General features: G+C 52.1%; 1 protein-coding gene across 1 annotated transcript; it reads right to left on the reverse strand.

The window, feature by feature from the left end:
• Positions 1–1,048: 1,048 nt before the first annotated feature.
• On the reverse strand, positions 1,049–11,774 carry Rasd2 (RASD family member 2). Its single transcript, XM_021170593.3, has 3 exons — positions 10,892–11,774; positions 6,094–6,373; positions 1,049–3,417 (listed from the first exon to the last, which is right to left on the reverse strand). Exons 2-3 carry the CDS (start codon positions 6,362–6,364, stop codon positions 2,888–2,890), a joined length of 801 nt encoding a protein of 266 aa, XP_021026252.1. The 5' UTR covers positions 6,365–6,373; positions 10,892–11,774; the 3' UTR covers positions 1,049–2,887.
• Between the last annotated feature and the right edge of the window lie 9,039 nt (positions 11,775–20,813).

Here is a 20,813-nt window from a genome sequence, read left to right on the forward strand (position 1 = left end):
AGACATGATGGAGAAAGTGCCCAAGAGGCTTGTGCCACACTCAGACCCATGCCATGTGTGGCCAAGTGCTAGAGAACAGACATGTAGAAAAGGTGCTCTTCACACCCCAACACAGTCTAGACTACTTTGCTTGCAAGTGACCCTATAGGGATTGTGACCCCCTAGCTGGGCTCCTGGCCCTGTGGGTCCTTTGTCTTATTCTCTGATCTCCATCTGCAGGCCCTGGCAACCTGCTGTGCTCAAAGCCACCTGCCAGGATGAAAACCTTTCTCCCAGACACACCATGGTCCCAGAACACCATTCACATGTCGGCTATGCCTCTTGGACAAGCAGTTGAGTTCTGTGCCAGCTGAGAAAACATGGGCCACAACAGTGTATCATGGAAATGGACAGGAGGGTGCTTGAGGTGGGTTAGCAGCAGCCTCCTGCCTTTCTCTTTGCCCAAAGAGAGGCACCCAGCCACATTAAGCACCATTTGTGGGGTCATTCATGGTGCATTCAGCATTCCTGCCTCCAGGTGCTGTCCCCAACCACATTCCATCCCTTCTCAACTTCGAAAGATTGACTGTTCTTGCCATTCAGAAAGCTGCCTGTTGTCACACATTCACAGATGCTGGTCCTGCCCCAAGCTGGCCTTCTAGATGGCACTGCCCACCATCCCTATGGATTGTCTGTCCTGTGTCTTGAAAAGTGTAAGCAACATCTCTGGCCCCTCCCAGTAGAGATGTGGAGCAATCCCATCTTTTCCATTATGTAAAGAAAGCAGACTCATATTGCGTCACTGTAGCAATCCTCCTGCCACAACTGGACAACAGACACGTCACAGTATCTGGCTCCTCAGCCAGTCTTGATAATCAATGATCATTGCAGACACTGCTGCTAATAACCACTCGGGGCACATACTCTGGCAGGCCAAGCCCAATCTCCTTATTTGGGTTTCATCCTCCAAATTTTGAACTCAAAATCACTGTTGTATGCAAGGAGGCCTTGATCCAGACAGAGGCCCCTCCCAGGGAAATACAGGAAGTAAGCATCAAAGGCACAGCTAACAAACCAACTTTAATTGATAGTGTACACAGAGATCCAGGCAATAGAGCTTGACCAGATCGACCAGGCCATAGACTTGCCCTGGTATACTCAGGACTGGGGCTGGAGTCACTGTAGGACAAAAGCAGGTGCTGAAGCAGTTGTGCTGAGCAGCAGGTGTGTGTACGGAGTCTGGGCTGGGCCTGGTGTGCAGAGCTGGATCTGGTGTGAGTTAAGGGTGACAATGTGCACAGTATCCACAGACAGCCTCAGTGATTGCTCTGAGGAAGACATATGTAACATGATCCAAATCCCTGCCGCTGGGAGCTCCAAGGAGACAGGGTATGACGTGGTGTGTATGGAAGGCCCATGGCTGACCCAGCTTGCAGGGAGTGACCTGGGCCTTGAGAGAATGCACTATTAGATTGCTGTGGTTTCTGATAACCATCAGCTTCAATAATTCATGTGTGTGTGTGGCTAGGGGTACCATGATGGATGTGTGGAGGTCAATGGATGACTTCTCTCCTTCCACCATATGGAACCCCAGGACCAAACTCAGGTTGAAAGCTTGGCAGCAGGTGTCTTTACCCAGAGTCATCTCAAATGGGCCAGCTGCAGTACCAATAAGACTAAAGCACAGATGCATTAAGAGTTGGTGAACAGGACCTTTGGTTTTCAGGGTCACCTCCACTCCTGGGTACCTAGCATAGCCTGAACACTAGGGAAAGTCCTGCAGTATGTCCTTCCAACCTTTCCTGGACTCGGCTCTGGCTCTCAACTGTTCCACTTCCTCCAACAGCTGTGTGCGCAGAAAGGGCACCATGGGAGGGCAGAGGCTGGAGCTGGGGACACACAGGACCCCTCGCTCTCTGTTGCCTAGCACACAAGGGACCCAGTATCAGGTAGGTGCTTGGCAGATGTTTAAGGAACTAAAGCAGAAGAAAGCTGCATCTAGTCAGAGCTCTGTCCTGAACTAGTTGAGAGTGCGGAGGGGTTTAGAATCACTTTCTCAAAGCCCAGTCATCCTCTCCAGAGGGCAGGAGATTACTGCTGTGACTGTGGCACTGTGGGCTCTTCGTAGGCTGATGGACACTGGGCAGAACACAGCCTGCCTGGAAGCAGGGAGGAAGACCCCAGCTAAAGCAATGGATTTGAACTGGGAAGCCCGGTCAGAGACAAGGCATTGGCCTCTTACAGTACAAGGACTTCATGTCTACTGCAAACAGAACAGGAAAAACACTTCAAAACAAAGAGAAATATCGTATGGAGGAGCCTGGGAGTGGAGCCAAGAGGCAGTGATCTGGGGAACACAGGCATCTATCTCTCTCTCTCTCTCTCTCTCTCTCTCTCTCTCTCTCTCTCTCTCTCTCTCTCTCTCTCTCTCTCTCTCTCTCTCCCCTCCACTCAAGGTCATGATGGCCCTAGGGGCTAAATTGGGGGGGCAGTGTACACAGCTGGGCCAGACGGCAGGCGCTGAAGACCAGAAGGGTGGTTTCTCCAGGGGCACAGAGACCAAGCTGGTCTGAACAGAGGGAGCAGAGGCCACCAGGGAACCTGGTTGGGGCATCTGGCTAATATGTTCTCATCCTGTGACTTGTACTGAGCATCTTGCTTTGGACTCCTGACCTTTTTGCATACCTCCCACTGAAAGCTCGTCTTGGCATGAGTGCTGTCATGTCCCTAGACATGTCTCTGTCCTCCCACAAAGGAACCACACTCATGGCTCACAGGAGGTGTCCAGGAAACAAGAGAATGGGCACAGGGTACACACCTAGGGCCCTCTGTGGGATGTGCGCAGTGGGAATCCTCAGCCACCTCCCTTAAGGCACTGCCCAAGCCCCCTCCCCGATGTCCCTGCCTCTCACTGGATGCTACACTTGTCCCTCTCTCGGGCCTGGCCCTCCCGTAGGACCTTGGCCTTAATGTACTTGAGGTCACTGTTGACACTGGGGCGTCGGGCAAAGGGCGAGACCATGCCATAGGCACCTGCGACCTTAGTGCGGCGCATGCAGAAGGGCCGGGGGTGAAAAGCATCGCCGTACTGCACGGAGATTTTATGGTGCAGTGCAGGGCTCATCTCATGGGGCAGCTTGGCCATGCTGAACAGCACATAGAACATCTCGTTCACATTAGTGTTCTTCTTGGCTGACACCTCGAAGTAGGCGCAGTTTTCATCACCAGACACCAGCAGCTCAGCCTCCATGGCAGGGACCTGGCGGCACAGCTCACTGTGGTCATTCTTGTTCCCACAGATCACCATGGGCAGCTCTGCTGCCTCCTTGGTTTTATTCTTCAGACAGGACTTGACCTCCAGGATCTGTTTCTGGAGGCGCTTGACCTCATCAAAGGACTCCCGGCTATCCAGGCTGAACACCAGGATGAAGACATCTCCTGTGAAGGGGATGAGAAAAGTAAACAAGAGTCAGGATGGCCCGGTGTCCCACTCAACACAGGTCCCATCAGCTGCCACCTAGGAAGCCTGCAAACCCTGACCCGGAGGCTCCTCCAGGCATCTCCTATCACCGTCCCCATTTCCCAGAAGAGGGAGCCAGGGTTCAGCAGGGGTTGTGAGTATGAGGCACACCCAGGTGGACTCAGATATGGTCAGTCCCTGTCCTGTTTTCTTACAGGACTGTGTGGCTGGCCTCACTCAGCCACATCCTTAGAGGCTTCACCAATACCTTGACCACAGTAGGAATTCAGCATGTGTCTCTGTGTGGCAGACAATGTTGGTGAGAGGGAACTTTGGTTTGCATCTTACCTCAACTTAGTAACTGTGTGACCTTAAAGTCTGTGGAATCTCTGAGCTCCTCAACTTCCCCTCCCACATCATGTCAATTAGGCTGCCTTGCAGGAGGGTGATTAGAGCTAATGCATGCAGTGCAGCATGCACTCAGGCACCTGGTGGGAGCAGAGGAGTGGGCACACATGTTGTTTCCTGGGCACCTCATAATACCCCCATGGGGAAGATTTTATTACTCTTCTGTTATGAGTGAACCAACTAAAGGCTCTGAAAGGGCAAGGAAGCTGCCCAAGGTCACACGACTCAAATGTGGCTAGGCCATGGCTGCAATCCAATGTGGTCCTCACCCAGCCTGTGCCTCGCCTGCAGGATCTGCTCTCTGATTTTAGGACAAACCACAGGATAAGTAAGAAACTGCAGCCCACACTAGATCCACTGTAACACACTAATGGGGCTTTGAGTCTGAAACAGTGCTTAGGGTGTACCCTGGAAGGGCTGCAGGTACATGAACCAGCCTCTAGTCATAGTCCCAAGCCAATCACCAGAGAAACAGCTTCATCCTCCGAGACCCTTCCCACCTTTGCCCTCAACTTTACAGCCCTGAGTGTGGTCTGAGGTCCCTGATTTGTAGATAGAGGTCCAGCCATTGGGTCCAGCCAAACATCACAATTTGGAAGTCCAGAGAAGTCTACAAGCACATTTTGGTTCGCTACAATGACACACACCCAGCATGAATTAGGGAAGTAGGGCCCCCAAAGCACATTGTCCCATTCTAACCCAGCCACCTGTCCCCTGGGACCTGCACACACTGGTCTTCAATGAGGTCAATGAAAGGCTGGGATGATGAGTGATTGACACAAGTCCTCGACTGCCTGCCAACTGCTCTGGTTCCTGCTGCCAAGCCTCATTCTGTCCCATTAGACCAGGCCCTGAGGACTTGCAGCCTCCAAGTGTTCAAATCTGAGACTGCAAATGCCAGGCATTAGAGCCTGGCTGGCCAGCTGGCAGCTGCACAAAGAGCTGGTAAGACTGAGCAGCCCTGTGCATCTCTTGTGCCCAGAACCAGGCTGGAAAATGAGCTCTGGCCTGGGACGGTGAGCAAATAAAGCAACAGACAGATATGCTCAGAATGCAGTCCACAGAAAAGAGGGTACAAAGTGAATGTCAGTGGACTGGTGCTGGCTAGGGATTGGTGGTCACCATAAGCATTGTTTAATGAAAGTTTGCCTTTGTATCACTTTTATAATTGAAAATTAACATTGAAGTATGCATATTTCCACCAGGGGGACACCCAGTCCTCAAATAGGAAGAGCTCTTCCACATGCCATTTACCTGTTGTGGGCAGCTGCCTTACACCATCATGTTCTCACAGCTACTTGGGGAGCATGGTCACAAAGCCACTGACAATGACATCACCATGCTACAGAGATTTGAACCCAGTCCCACCTTGAGTTCCTTAAGCAGAATGTTTCTTCTCAGAATTGGGGGCCCCCACAAGCATTCTGGGACAGAAAGGGTGAATGAGAGAAAGGGGGCAGTTAGTGGGGTTCTTGGTAGTAGTGTCTCAATGTTTTTAAGTGTTTTTAAATTGTCATTTGTGTGTGCATGTGTGTGTATGTGTGTACTTGTGTATGTGTGCATGTGAGTGTCTGTGTCCGTGTGTGTGTGTGTGTGTGTGTATTTGTGTATGTGTTCATGTGAGTGTCTATGTGCATGGGTGTATGCATGTGTATGTGTTGGCCACCACTGTCTGTTGTTCCTGTGGCACCATCAACCTTGTTTTTTGAGTCTTTCACAGATCTAGAAATTGCTGATCAGTCTAGTGAGCCCCAGGGATCCTCCTGTCTTTGTGTTCCCAGTGCTGGGATAACAAGGTGCTTACCAAGATACCAGCTCTTGGTCTGTGTGCTGGGGATCAAACGCTGGTCCCTGCTCATGAACAGCAAACAGTTTCCTGGCTGAGTTATCTCCCAAGTCTTATGCTCCGTTCTATTTCTATCCAGGGATACAGCTGAGGGCATGGCTGTACCCAACAGTGGTCACACTAGAGACAGTAATCAACTGAAGATTGGCTTCAAGGAATGACCATGACAACCAGTGCCATATGACCAGAAGGTCCCTGGTGGCCCACAACCTGTCCCTCTCTGAATGCTGCTCCTAGAAGGGCAGACAGTCCCCAGGGTAGGTCTCTCAACAGCAATTATGAGCTTGCACCTGGATGAGGTTACTTAACCTCTCTGCCTCAGTTTCCTAGACATAGCCTCCTAGCTCAGCGAGAGGAATGTGGGTGCAGGCCAGCTGTCCCATCCCCTCAGTTGCCTCACCTGTGAGGATGGAGAGCCGGCGCATGGCAGGGAATGGGTGATTGCCAGAGGTGTCCAGGATATCCAGCTGGTACATGTCCCCGTGGATGTTGTACACCTTGCGATGAAAGTCCTCGATAGTGGGCGTGTACTGGTCCTCAAAGCGGCCATTGAGGAAGCGGGAGACAATGGAGCTCTTGCCCACTCGGGAGGCACCCAGCACCACCATGCGGTAGGAGTTCTTAGCAGGCACATTGAGTGTGCAGTTCCCACTGGACAAGGTCTTCATCATGGCTCTGGGCTGTGGCAGAAGCAAGAGACAGGAGTCAGGGACCTCTGGCCTGGGGCCTCCTCTCTGTGGGCCCTGTCTAGGTTTCTGCTTTCTATTGTAAAATAGAAGCCATTGGCTAGGGTCCCTGAAGGACTTCAAGGCTGGAATGGCTCCCTTGTTCGTTTATTCATTCATTCATTCATTCATTCATTCATGATCTCTAATCTCTTTATTCTTTTTCTCAACTTGCTCACTTACCCATCCTCACGCTCTTGAGCACAGGACCAACCACAAGGTCACACCCTTGCTGTTCACAGTGAGCCTCACTTCCCACTCCATTCACCGTGGCACACAGGGCACCACACAGCTGAAATTCCTAAATTACCACTAGTGTCTACTACCACTAGGGGGCAGCCGTCTCTTAGAGCAGCGCTCCTTATTCCACAGCTTCTGGTGCATGGCCCAGTCAGCTCTGCAGCTCTAATAGGAAGGAGGGAAAGGCAGTCCAGGCCACTTCCCCACCAACTCCCAGGATACACCCTGGACCCAAGGTTTGCATCATGGTAGGTTCCTCCTCACATACAGCCTACCACTGGCCTCAGTAACTTTTGCCTCTGAGCAACCTGAGCTTGAGTGAGAGGAGAAGGGGGGGTCTCAAGCATCAGACTCTTAAAAGACTGGGGTTCTGGGGTCTGAAACTCAAAACTCATATGGGATTTTCTCATGTAAAAGGCTCTAGATCCTTCGTGAACTATGTAGGCATCTGCTCCAACAGGGCAATCAAAGGGCTGTCCCCAGTCCCCTTCCTCTGTTGTTTCAGCACCCTGGGATCCCTCAGTCCCAGGTGAGTGTGAGCTATGAGCTCCTCCACACCTTTCCTTCCATCAGCTTCTCCTCTAGCTGTGGAGCTCATCCCAGATGCCACCTCTCTAACAATACAAAAGATGCTTGCTAACCCCAGGACTGCACATGGATACAGGCCTGCAGAAACATGGGTGTTCCTTGCCAGCCACTACAAGTTGTGTAGGCTGGACACTGCACAACCCACACCTTTAGTAGGCAAGTAGGGGCTTCATCCCACCACAAAGAGTGTCTTCATGAATCATATGGGTCTAAGCTCTGTTGCACAAAGGTCACTGAGACCACAGCCTCATCTGGATACTCCATCCATTTTTTTTATCATTATCATTATCAGACTACCATGAGACCAGGGTCTGAGATGGCCTCTCCGGCTGAGTGACATCTACCTGGTTGCAAGTCTCTAGGTATGGACCGACTCTGCTCATGCCTGCCGGCCTGACGCCCTTCAACCTTTCCTAAAAGCCCTGCTTGGTATCCTTTGTCAATTTCCACAATGTAAATGCTCCCAGCTCCCAGCCTGAAACATGGCCTCCAAAAATGGACGTCAGAGACACACGCATGGGCCAGCTCAGCACACTGTGGACCCCAGGCCTGGCACCAGAACCATCACTCCTGGGCCAAGTCCAGCAGCGTGCCAAGCACATGCTAAGTATAGAACAACAACACTGCTGACATTTGTTTTGCAGCTAATATATATCACGGGGCTCTGAGTGCCAGGCATACATCTGCTCCATCCCTCAGTGACCCAGGAAGCAGATAATGAGGGCACTGATGCACAGAGTCGCCAAGGTCCCAGGAAGAAGGGCCTGCCCCATGCTGTCTGTCCTATACTCTGGGGGCCATCTCCCACCATAAACATGCTTTTCTGTCCAGGTCCCTGTGGCTGTGTCAGCCACCCACTGGCAGTTCTTACATGTGGTGGAGGTCTGGTCCTAAGACCCTGATGTCCCCCACTGAATGCATACCTGTGAGTCTGTGCTTTGGGGTTGCACTGCTGTGCATACAGAAGGTGCTCAATAACTGATCCCTGACATGAGAGACATTGCAGATGACTGCAGGCATCAGGCTCACCCAAACTTCTCACTAGCCTGCCCTCAGCCTGCTCTGGCTATGAGGACTTCTCCCTTCACCCAGTCTACCTGTCTGGCTCCTGCTGCTGTGCTGAGAAGAAACTACCGGAGACCTGTGCCTTAGTTTCACCCACCCAGTCCTTCTGCAGGGAGGAGGGCTGCTGAGCCTCTCATTAGATGGAAGACAAGGAGTGAGCCAGCAGACCCCAGGGATGTCTCCTTGTTCCAGCTTCTAGCCAGGCCTCCCAATACACAATGACTGAAAGGAGAGAGTCGGAGAAACAAGGCAGAGTCAGAGGGCAGCAGGGAATCAGAGAGAGGAGGAAGGGAGAGAGAGGAATGAAGGAAGAGAGAAAACGGAAGAAAACAGAAGACTCACAGAGGGAGGGGGTGCGGCATGAGTTAGAAATAAGAACCAGAGGATCAGAGAGGGGCGGAGACAGGCGAGAACCTATGGCTTTCTCTGCTGACAGACCTAGTCTTTTCACATGGCTTCAGCCACGTGGGGCTGTGTGAGGCACCCAGATACCTGGAAGCCAGGTGACAGAGCGTCTGTGGCTCCACCTCCACAGGAGACTGAGGGAAGCCCTAAGGCTCTGTAGGCAGAGTCTCCCCTGCCACCTGCCCATCTCACTCTGTTCCACAGCTGGCTAACTCCACAGTGGAGAAAGACAGATCCTAAATGCCAGAGTGGGGTTGGGGGCAGGGGAATGAAAGGGTTGAATGAGCCTGAAGCCTGCAGAGTCATCTGCAATGTCTCTCATGTCAGGGATCAGTTATTGAACTCCTTCTGTATGCACAGCAGTGCAACATCAAAGCACAGACTCACAGGTATGCATTCAGTGGAGACATCAGGGTCTTAGGACCAGACCTCCATCACATGTAAGAACTGCCAGTGGGACACAGCCACAGTGACCCGGACAGAAAAGCATATGTATAGTGGGAGGTGGCCCCCAGAGTGCAGGACAGACAGCATGGGGCAGGCCCTCCTTCCCAGCAGCCAACCTTGGTGGTCTAGAGAAGTGGGGAACTGAATGTATGAAGAGGGACCTGGATGTAAGCAGGGTGCTGGGAGGTACCTCAAAGATAGAAGTGGGGCTGACCGCAGAAATAGTGCCCATCATCCCTAGGCATATCATGCTGGGGCTGCCTTATTCTTATGAGACGCTCTCCAGGGACAGATGGGGACTCTAGTTCTCAGAAAAGTTGAGTCGCTGCCGCCCGAGTCCAATCCAGATGCCTGGATGGGATTACGAACATGCTCCTCAGCTGTAAAACCTGACCTCTCACCTCTTCAAAACGCCACTCCCACCCCTCTAGTGGCTTCAACTAGTCTTCTCCTAAAAGCTCTGACTCAGTGGAGCCCCAGTTGGCACTGGACAGGGAATGACTCTGTGATCCATGTTATAGTCCTGTTTCCTCTCTCCCTCTAGGCAGCTGGGGTGGCATCCTGCCCAGGGCTCTGCATACCCTGCCAGCAGCTCACAAGCAGTGCAACTGTGGGCCATTCACCCTTGTGTCTGCCCCAGTGCTTGATGGGAGCTGAACAGGTACAGATTGGTAAGGATGAGTTCCTTGGGTGCACCCCAGAGCCAGGCTCACCACGCTACCTGCCACACCTGTGTGCACATCCCAAGCCTCTTAGGACAGACACGCTGTAGTCCTGACTCCTCCCCTAGGCTCTGGGGTGTCCCAGGAGCTTTACAAAGCCACCCTTCCCATCCTGGGGATGTCAGGAGGGCAGAGAACAGGAGGCATCTGTTTCTGGGTGATCAGCTGTGTCAACACAGAACCTCTGAGTGATCTGGTCTGTGCACTCAGCTCACCTCTCTGTTAAACGTCGGGTAGAAACAAACGCAGCACGGTCAGGTACCCAGAAACCTTTCCAATACAAGACTCTTTTCTTTGGGCAGTCTCTCTGAGCAGTCGTGAGCCACCTGGCTGCTCCCAGCCCCATGGAGGACTTGCAGGGACTCTTTCTTGTCCCTCTGAGGCTTAGGAGGAACCTGAATCAGAGGGTCCAAAGCCGGTCGTTGCTCCAGACCCTAGTCTAGCTTCCAGGAGGTCCAGGACAATCCAATACCCTTCCTCATCCTTCGTGGACTGGTGGCAGAGGTGGGCAAGAGAGTGTGGCTCAGAGGCCCCACACACTGGCCACTTGAGCTCAGGAAACCATGGTAGCAAGGAAAACATTGCAGGAAGTGCTCCAAAGCTCAAGGGACTCTAGGATAGGTTAAAGGACCCCTGATCATTCTTCCTTGAGGTTTTATCTAGGGAAGGCAACTGCCTCTTCCTCTTAACTCTCAGTTTCTTCCTTTTAAAGTGGACTGGCTCTTGGTCTAAAAGAAAGCTCCCAGGGACAAACGGAGCACACAAGAGCTCAATAAATCCACTTTCCTACGCCATGTAAGGGGCTAAAGACCACCAGAGGTAGTAGGCTAAGGCGTCTAGTGAGCTTAATGCTCTACGTGGGTAAAGCATCTCAGCGCGTAGAGGGTACAGTTTAAGTTTCGTTTGTCATAAAATGCCAGCGTCACCGAGCTTGCGTCCCTCTGCTGAGCCGGCTGCCCCACTCCACCTAGCTACCTCTCCTGTTCTATTGGGATGTCTCCCTTACCTGAGAACAGCGGGACGGACCCCGAGCACGGCTTGGAGGGCTCCCTGGAAGCTCCTGGAGGTGCGGGGAGCCGCCTGCCGCTCCGGCCGCCGAGTCTCCCGGCGTCTGCGGGGACTCCAGGGTCACTGCGTACGGATCCTCCGGCGCGCGGCGCCCGGAGCTGGGCTGAGCGCGACAGGGCGAGGAGGCCCGCGGATCAGGGGATGATGACCCATGGGTGGGCTCCGAGGGCTCGGCGGGGCTGGGGCGCTGGGCTGGCTCCGGCTCGCCGCCGGCGGCCCTGCCCTGCCCCGACAGGGGGGACTCCGGTTGAGCCAGGTGCTCGGAGGTTTGGGGACGTCCAGTACGGGGTGCCCCCGCCTGGAGCTCCGCGCTGAAGGGGAGGGGGGCACGTCTCCGGGGATATAGAAGCGAACCCCGGAGACTCAGGAGGACTTTTGGGGGTGACGATCGGCCTACGAACCCGCCTGGCAGCTTACGTTACCTCCTTCTCTGGACGCAAAGCGGGTGGCCGCGTGCAGGGTAGAGGGGTTTGCGCGCAGGGCCGCGGCCTTCCCGGCTGCCCGCAGTAGGGCAGCCGACCCTCGCGGAAAGGACCGCCGCTTGCTCCTCGCCCGACGCCGCTAGCTGCGCTCAGCGCGCAAGTGGGAGGGGGCCTCGAACGTCGCCCCGAAGCTCAGCAGCTCCAACTTCGCCTGAAGCCCACGTCGCTCCGCAATGTGCCTCCTCTCCCCAAGCGAGGAGAAGTTTCTTAGGATGGGTTCCTCCCTCGTGCTCTCCGGGTGGCTCAAGCTCGGGCTCCAGATGCGCAACCTACGCCTACCTCGGGCCCTGGCGCGCGCCGCGTCCCGAGCCCACCTGCCCAGCGCCGGCGCCTGGGCTCTGCCGCCTGCACCCCGCCCCCGCCACGAGCAGCCAATCAGCGGCGGGTCCCGCGGCCAGGTCCCGCCCCCGCCCCACCCTGGTCTCGGAGCCGCGGCAATCTGCGGCTACGCGTGCCCGGGCGCGTGGGGCTGGGGCCTCGGGGGAGGAGGGCTATCCCGAGGCTTCGGCCACGCGCACCGTGACCGGAAGACCGTATGGCACGGGCCTGGGAGGCTGACACTGTGCACGCACTCGCCTGCAAGCCAGCCCAAGCTGTGGGAACCCGCTTCTGACCTCCCAACCTCGCCCTGAGCGAACCCCCACCCCCTCCGATGCCCACCTACGTTCGCCGGGAGCCCGGGCCAGGCCGCCGCTTCCATTGCGAACGCTTGGCCTGCGGAGCACATGGGCGGCGCACGTGCAGCCACGAGGGGCCCTGAATCACCTTGGGCAATGGATGCAGCTCAGAGTGAACTCTATAGAGAGACCTCCCCTGGCCTCTGCTGGGACCCTAGCTCTTCCCGTCCCTGACAGAGCCAGAGCGTGCTATCCTAGGGAGCGCTTTGAACCAAGCCAGACATCAGGCTTTCTTGCTTCCACGGGCCACATATTTCTTAATGTTTTCTTTAATCCAAGACCCGCTACCCCCAACACATTTTTCAGTCTCATTAATGTCATTGCCTTACATGGGAAGCCTGTGTCCCAGGCCATAAATAGAAGGTTAGTATAAAACAAGCCCGAAAACAAAGCAAGGCCTCTGAACTGCAGCTGGAGCCTGCCTTTATCCAGGGAGATGGGCGGGCGAGGGCTGAAGGGGTGGAAGTGCTTTCGCCCAAAGCAGACATTTTTCTACTGACTTCTTTAGGTGGACCAGAAAGAAGTAGGTGCTGTGTACCCTTCAATTCCTGGTCCTGGGCATAGGGATGTCTCCTTTGTGGGACAGCCTTCTCTGGGAGCTGTGTGTCATAGGCAGGGAAGCCTGGGTGAGAGCTCTGTGCTCCAGTTCTGTCTGTCTCTCACCAGCCAAATGTTCCTCCCTGGACCAATTGTGGAAGTCTCTGGACCATGCTTGGGTTATTTTTGAATGAGCATCAATACTGCCAAGTCCATTGAGTAACAAAATCGTTAACATGGCCTTGGGCTTAAAACACAGGAAATGGGTTGTTCATCAAACCTTAAAGTATCTTGACATCCTCCAGGGATACTATATGAGAGAAGATGCATCAGGATGGGGGAGGGGCCAGGAAGAGGTGGATAGTAGGCCCCTTGGGGCTGTGTTTAAGGCCCAAGTCTAGGCTTCAATGTAGCTAAGAGACTTGCCCAAGGTCACCAGTAGCAAACAAATGGCAAAATCCTAGCCCTGTGCCCTTTCCCAAACCAGACTTGACTTCTAGGAACTAGCTTTAGCCCGGAGAGTTTGCACTGGGCCTGACGCACAAAGCCTGTGAGTTTGGCAGCAGGAGGCAGCCAGAGCGGGGTGCTTCAGCTGGAAAGCTGCAACTGGGAGGACTCAGGCCACCAAGCAACTTTCCACCCTCCTCTTGGGAGTGTGGCAGGTGGCCAGCTCTGAGCTGGCACAGGAACCCAATCCTTGGGCTTTCAGCCAAGTCCTCCTCGATGAGTGGGTCACACCCCAGTGACCAGATCCACATTGGACTGGCAATGCACATGTTGCTGGCTGGCCCTAGGGACCCACCTAGCCCTGCTTCGGCCTGGTTAAAAAAAAAAAAAAATTAGCTCAGCTACCAGGCAGGTGCACAGAAATCTTCCACATCCAGGAACACTTCATGGAGCCATGGAGCCCACCGACATGTACCCAAGTTCGTCCCCTTCCCTACACTCAGGTCTCTCCGGATGGACCACGTGTTGAAGCCTCCTCCTCCTTTGAACTCCCTAAGGCTCCCTCTCTTCCCTGAACCTAAAACTTCTTTTTAACACATACACACTTTAAAATTTATTTATTCTTCTCTCATACAATACATTCCAAATACAGTCTCCCCTCCCGCCAAACCCCTCTACCCCCCCTCCGCATCACTCCTCCCCCCCCCCCCCCCGTTCCTCCATTTCCCTTGAGAAAAGAGCAGGCTTCCCAGTGATAAAACCAAGCATGACATAACAAGATGCAATAAAACTAGGCACAAACTGTCCTATCCAGTAGGACTACCCAGTAGGAGGGAGAGTCACAAGAGCAGACATAAGAGTCAGAGACACCCCACTCCTATTGTTAGGGTCCCAAGCTAAACAACCCCAGCATGTATGCAGAGGACCTACTGCCGACTCCTGACTTGTCACTCCAGTCTCTGTGAGCCCCTATGAGTCCTGCTTAATTCATTCTGTGAGCCATGCTAAAACCTTTTCTTAAAACTCCACCCTTGCTCAAGGATTTTTCAAGAGCTCCTCATTACCTGAGATATTAAATCTAAGCCTCTCCACCTGACCCACAAGACAAATCTCATTACTCCCATGTTCCTAAAAAGAAGCAGGGTGTCACTATTGCAAGCTTTGTGTGCATGGGTCCCCACCATCACTATAACACTTTCCCAAGGTTGAACACTACACATCCTTCAAAGCACACTCCTAAAGGGTTTCACCCACACTGCTTTCTTCTAGTATTCCCGATGGTGTGAACCTCCTGGTCCTCTTAACCTCATCCCCATCAACATCTGACCTTTTCTTGAGCAGAGAGGGGGTTGGGAGGAGGCTTTAGGTTTGTTTGTTTGCTTGCTTGCTTGCTTGCTTGCTTGTTTGTTTTAAGACAGGGTCTCTCTATGAAGTCCTAGCTGGCCTAGAACTCACAGAGAGATGCCTGCCTCTGTTTCCTGAATTCTTGGACCAATGGCTGCACCACCACACCTGGTGATACCAGATTCCTTAAACCTCACTTCTTTGTCTCTGGAGTAGGTGTTAAAATAGTAGTGACTTCATGGTATTGGATTAAAATAAACCATAGAATGGTCTGCACAAGTCTGACTTCCTTATAGACTAAGTATCTTTCTACATTTTGGACACATGCCTCATCTCCAACTCACACACACACACACACATACACACACACACACACACACACACACACACGCAGCTCCACAGCTAATTTAACTGTTCTAGCATTGGGCAAATCCCCCAATGATCCCAGCACATAGCCAGCACAGCCAGGTTTGCTGGAGCAGCCTTTCTTAAGATGCAGAAACCTGGACCAATTGGGCATTGCTGGAGATGAAGAATCCAGCCCCATACACCTGCCTACTGTGAGGTACCTGCCCTCCTGGGGTCTTGGATATATGTCCCAGACTGAGAACCTCTGATCAGGCAGAACCACAGTGCCTTGGAGGCCACTCAGCCCAGCCTTCTTGTTGTGCAAAGACCTTGTTTGTAGTTTAATTCAGTTCATCACCTGCTGAGAGCTAACCTCTGAGAGCAGAGCTGACTCCCAGCAGTGCTCCTTCCCACTGAGTGCACAGTCTTCTTGCTGGACAGCCATATGGACAACCATTCCTCCTGGCTAGGCATATGAAGCAGTTTTGAACTTGGGCAAAGGTAGATAAATTGGTGATCACAGCTCTGGGTCAGATGTCAGTACAAAGAGCAATGGCTGGTGGACTGGCTGTGCAGCCTTGTAGGTCCTTCACACATTCCCAGAGTGGAATACAAATGGCAGAGGGATGCCCTGCACCAGGAAGGAGCAGGAAAGCCATGCACCCTCCCTTCTATTCCAACTGACTGCATAGTGAACCTTTCCAGCCCCCATGAGTCTCATGGTCCCTACAAATTCCAACTCATCAGGATCCCAGCAAGACAACATTGCTGTGTACCCCTTGAGTCAGCTACTTAACCTCCCTGGTCGTCACTTCCTACCCTGTATGCTGCCTGTTGCCTGTGCTGCTGATCTGTAGACCCAGAGACTTGTGGGCTCTCTGTACCTGGCCTTTGCATGGAGGACTCCTGATAGGGAACAGTGTTTCCTCCCCTCTGTGCTGAGGAGCTCTGTTTATGACTTCCGTTACTTTAGGGCACACCTTTACCATCAGAACCCCAGTCACTTGTCCCTGAAATACTTGGGGACAGTGTGCATTGTTCTCCTAAGCTTGCTGTCAGAATGCCTGGTGTCTGGAGTCACTGTCCACACAGATGATGATCTGACACACACCTCATCTTGAGAGCAGAGGGTATATGTTATTTGTAAGCATGCAGGAATAGCTGAATAAGTAGACAGCCAGCAGCTTCCTCCTCTGTCCAGCAGGCATATTGGACCACATGTATCTGGGCCCTATCTTGGTCTTCGTGAATGAATCCCACTACACACAATGTAGATGTTTTCCAGCCTCTCTGGAACTTCTGCACAAGGCAGAAAAAGGCCTCATCTTGAACAAAGGCAGCCCTACTTTGAGGCTCGCAGCTTTGAGGGGACACAAGCCAAACCAGCATTCTGCCACAGGTGCTGCTGTCCATGTGGCTCTTGGTGCCACCTAGCCTGTTTCTGACATGGAATCTTTCCCAGACCTCCATAACCAGACAATGCTTATGACCTAACAACAGCCCAGCCCTAAAATCTCTGCTAGCCAGCTGGGCTGTCAGCCTGCCCCTCTCGTCTACAGACTAGGCAACCATAAGTTCTTAGTTCCAGAGAGACCGCAGTGTCTCACTTACTGGGTACCTTGGTGGCCAGCCCCAGGCTCAGCCCACCTGTAGTGTCATTACCTGTAAGCAGTGGGACAGAGGGTAGCCTTGTGCTCCCCATCACCATTTCCAGCCCTTTCTTTTATCTTTCAGAGTCAGCTCTAGCAGGAAAGGTATAAACTTGATGAGCAAACATACCTGGGTTTAAGTCCAGCCTCTGCTTCTCAGCCTGCCTTGCCCTACCTAAGTAAGCTAGTTCTCTATGAGCCTTAGTGATTTCATCTGTCAAATGGGCTTGGATGGGACTCATTCATTCCAGCAGTCAGCCAACAAGCAAAGACTGCTTGGCTAGCACCAAGCAGTAGCTAAAGACATGTAGCTCTGGGAGCCCACAATCTAGCAAAGAAGATAGAGCGACCACAGAGGCCTTGCCTAGACACAGGGAACAGAACATACAAAGGCTGAAAGAGAAAAAGTGACCTGTTTGAAAAAGCAATAGTCCTCCATGTTGACTGGGAAGCAGAGAATAGAAGATGAAGCTTCAAGGAAAGCAAGGGGCAGATGTGCCCAGAACTCAGTAAACAGTAGATGCTCAATACAAGTAGTCCTTCCCTGATACTGGGAATGAACCGCAGACCAACATAGGCTGGTCCTTGCTGCCCTTCCAGAGGCTGTTCCTCTCTCACTGGCACCAGGTTTCCTGGGTGTATAGCACATAGAGGGTGCTCTGTCCCAAGTGATGGCTGCAGAGTGGGGATCAAGGCCAGAGACCTCACATCCACCAAAAATAGAACCCAGTGTTCCTGGGGGTAATGACTACAGTCTTGGTGTGGTTTCTTTCCTTTAAGTAACGTCCTGCTGCTGGGGTTGCATGAAGAAAAGGAAGGCAGCTCTGGGAAAGCCAGGTGGAAGCAGTGAAGCCCTGCAAGGTCCCATGTAAGAGCAGGGCTGGCAGCACTAAGCATAATGCCCTGAGGCTGAGCCACTTGGCTTTGAATCGATTCACATCTCAGTCCCCATCTCCGTTCCGAATCCTGCCACTTCCGGTGGAAATTCATCTGCAAATATGGCCACCTGTGGTTCCTCTGATAGAGAGCTGGAGCTGACTTCCTCTGCCCTGAGACCTGGAGGCTCCTGGACTTGGCAGAGGACATGGGAAAAATAAGGTTGCGGCTGAGAGACGTGGGGTCCCTGAATCCAGTCACCATGGTGAAGTCTAGCAGAACCTGTCCTATCTGAAAAAAACAAAAACAAAAAACATATTTTGAAAAAAAAAAAAAAAAAAAAACCTCAAGAGAGAAGACCTTCTAGAACCTTCCAGAATCTCCCAGCCAGCAGCTGAACATAGTTACATGTGTGTTTAACCATGATGACATGGAGCATTGCTCACCTTGTCTGCCATAGAACAGAGGAAACTCAGAAAACATTCATGTTTGAAGCTGCCCAAGTCAAAAGGATAGCTTGTGCTATGGCTAGGATGTTGAAATTCCCCAGAGGCCCACATGTCAAAGGCTTGGTTCCCAGGGTGGCACTACCAGAACGTGGTAGAGCTGTGGAAGGTGGGACATTAAAGAATGTCCTTAGATGATTGTCAGTGTGACCCTGAAGGGAACTGTCTTCATGGCTGGGACTGATTCTCTGCTTCATGACTTGTGATGTGTGTGGTTTGCTCACTGGGCCACTATACCCTGCCTTTGATTGAGAATTCAAGGCACAAACCCACGAGTCTTGGACTATACCCCCCAAAACTCTGAGCTAAATAACCCTTTCCCTTCCCTATTTCATGGCTTCAGGCATTTCATTATAGTAAGACCAATTAACACAGTTCGCCCAATCGTGTGATGGAGCTGAGTGCCTCTGTGTTGGGTATAACTGTTTCTCTGAAGTGCTCACCTAGCACCAACCACAAACAACCAAGTTGCTGCTATTTTGTGTCAACTCTGCCTTACCAGAGTCCTGGGGTATCTTCAGCCCCTTGGCTCATCCCTGCTTCAAGTGCCCCAATAATCCCTGTAATCCTCCTTTGGCCATACTCATTCAACATCCTGGCTGGACTTTAGAGAAACTGCACAAAACCCATGGGTTTCTGCTAATCTTCCAGAATATTATTAGCATGTGTTCTGAGCATAGACCTGAGGCCTGCCCAAGGCTACAAGAGCCTGGAGTAATTCTTTCGCTGATTCTTACCACCTTCTGTAGCTCATCAGGAGTGCAGCTCAGCCGGGCGGTGGTGGTGCACACCTTTAATCCCAGCACTCGGGAGGCAGAGGCAGGTAGATTTCTGAATTCGAGGCCAGCCTGGTCTACAAAGAGAGTTCCAGGACAGCCAGGGCTATACAGAGAAACCCTGTCTCGAAGAAAAAAAAAAAAAAAAAAAAGAGTGCAGCCCTATGTAGAGGGAACATGGGATGGGGGCAACAGGAGACACCCTATTTGTCACAGGAACAACTGTGGAGAGGGGTCCCTTGCAAGCTGGTGGCCTCCACCCTGCCCCTGGAAGTGATAATCCCTGCAATAGTGATGAGACCAGTACATAAATATGTTGCCCATTGGAGTGAGCTGAGTCCATTAGGCCTGCATGTGTGAGCCTGTGCAGCCTCACAGGGGCCTTCTCCTAGCTCCTTCCCAGTCCCATAACATCTTTCTGGAATCATAGCACATGCCTCCAGGAAAGTTTGGTGGGTAAGCAACTGAGTAAATGAACTTGGTAAAAAAAAAAATGAGAAGACATTGAACAGTAAGTCAGAAGTAGATGAATGAGACAGTGAGTGGACAGATTTGCAGCAAGGAGTAGCCAGCCACAGCCCAAGTGGTCCATGGCCTCAACAGGATAGAGGTAAGACTAGAACCTGATATTTATTTATTTATCTTTCTTTCTCTTTCTTGCTTTCTTTCTTTCTTTCCTTCTTTCTTTCTTTTTCTTTCTTCCTCTCTCTCTCTCTCTCTCTTTCTTTCTTTCTTTCTTTATTTATTTATTTCTATAATCTCTCTAAGATTTTTGGGCCTACCTGGTCCTCACTATGTATCTCAGGCAAGCCTTGAACTCATTAGCCACTAGCCTTAGTCATGAGCCTGAGATCTGGTTGAGGCCTCTTCCAATCCAGGTTCTAGGAACCTGGGGAAAGTTCTAGACGATCAAATGTTAGACTTGTAAGACACTGACTTTAGAAACTGCAGCTGGGGAATTGAGGTGTTAGATTTCAGTGTCCATACATCCCTACAGCAGCTGGCTCATCAAGGATGCTTCAGGAGCTGGATCAGATGTGGATACCCACACCCGGTTAGGATGCAGTCCACACCATTCCAGGCCAGGTCTATGAATGTGGACACCTGACATTGCCAATTCTCCACAGCTCCCCAGGCCTTGGTCTCCCTGTGTACAAGGATGCCCATGGAGTTTGGACCTGTGCCCACACACTCACACCAGGCCCTACAGCTCATCACAGAAGGAACTTTCCCCACCTCTCCACTGTCATGGAATCCTGCATCAGCCCCTAAAACCCTTCGAGTCCACACACTCCTCTTTATCTTGACTGCAATCCAGAGCCTGCTTTTCTCCCATGGAGCCCACGGGGCCCGGAGGCACTCCTGGCTTCTTTCATGTTTCCTCCTGTCCATTGAGAGCCCTTGACACCTCCCACCCCCGATTATAAATACAAAACAAATGTTCAAATGTCTGCCTCGCAGACAAGCTGGAAATCGGGGTTACTCTTACATAAAGACCAGATGAAGCCCACGCCTGCCAGGGGCCATCTGGATGCTGGGGATGCCACCTTCCTCCTTCTGCGCAGAAACCGCTGTTACTTCATGATTAAGAATTATAATGGAGCTGCAGTCAGAATGGCCCTGGAAAACCTAATGCAAGTGAAGGGCCTACCAACTTGATGTGGGCTTCCCTGGACACACACACAGCTCACCCATCCTGCCATCATCAGCCTTGCATGTGCAAGGTCCTGATAGTGATATTGTAGCAAGAGTTGCAGAGAAGTGGAGCAGCAGAGCTGAGAGCTGCTTTTCCAGGCGGTGAGGACAGACCACTTGGCAGTGGCTCTTGGCACCACCATTCCCTGCTATTACAACTCTAAGTATACATACATACCCAGAACCTTTCCAAGCTGTTTCCTCACCTGCAAAATGAAAATAATACTCATCTCATTAGTTTGTTGTCCCAATTTGTTGAGATCCTGCCTGCAAAGTGCCTAGGGTAGGGACTTGGCTCAATCACTGAAGTATTTGTCATCCATGCATAAGGACCTGAGTTTTGATCTACTGAAACCATGTAGGGAAACTAGTGTGGTGATGAGCACTGGTAATCTTAGAGCTGGGGATGTAGAGACAGGCAGATCCCTGGAGCCTACTGGCCAACCAGTCTAGCTGAATTGTTGAACTCCATGTTCAAGTGGGAGACCCTGCCTTAAAAAACAAGGTGCAGAACAATTGAGGA

Source organism: Mus caroli, unplaced genomic scaffold (genome assembly GCF_978045245.1).
Source record: "Mus caroli unplaced genomic scaffold, Mus_caroli_1 scaffold_10, whole genome shotgun sequence".
NCBI classification, from domain to species: Eukaryota; Metazoa; Chordata; class Mammalia; order Rodentia; family Muridae; genus Mus; species Mus caroli.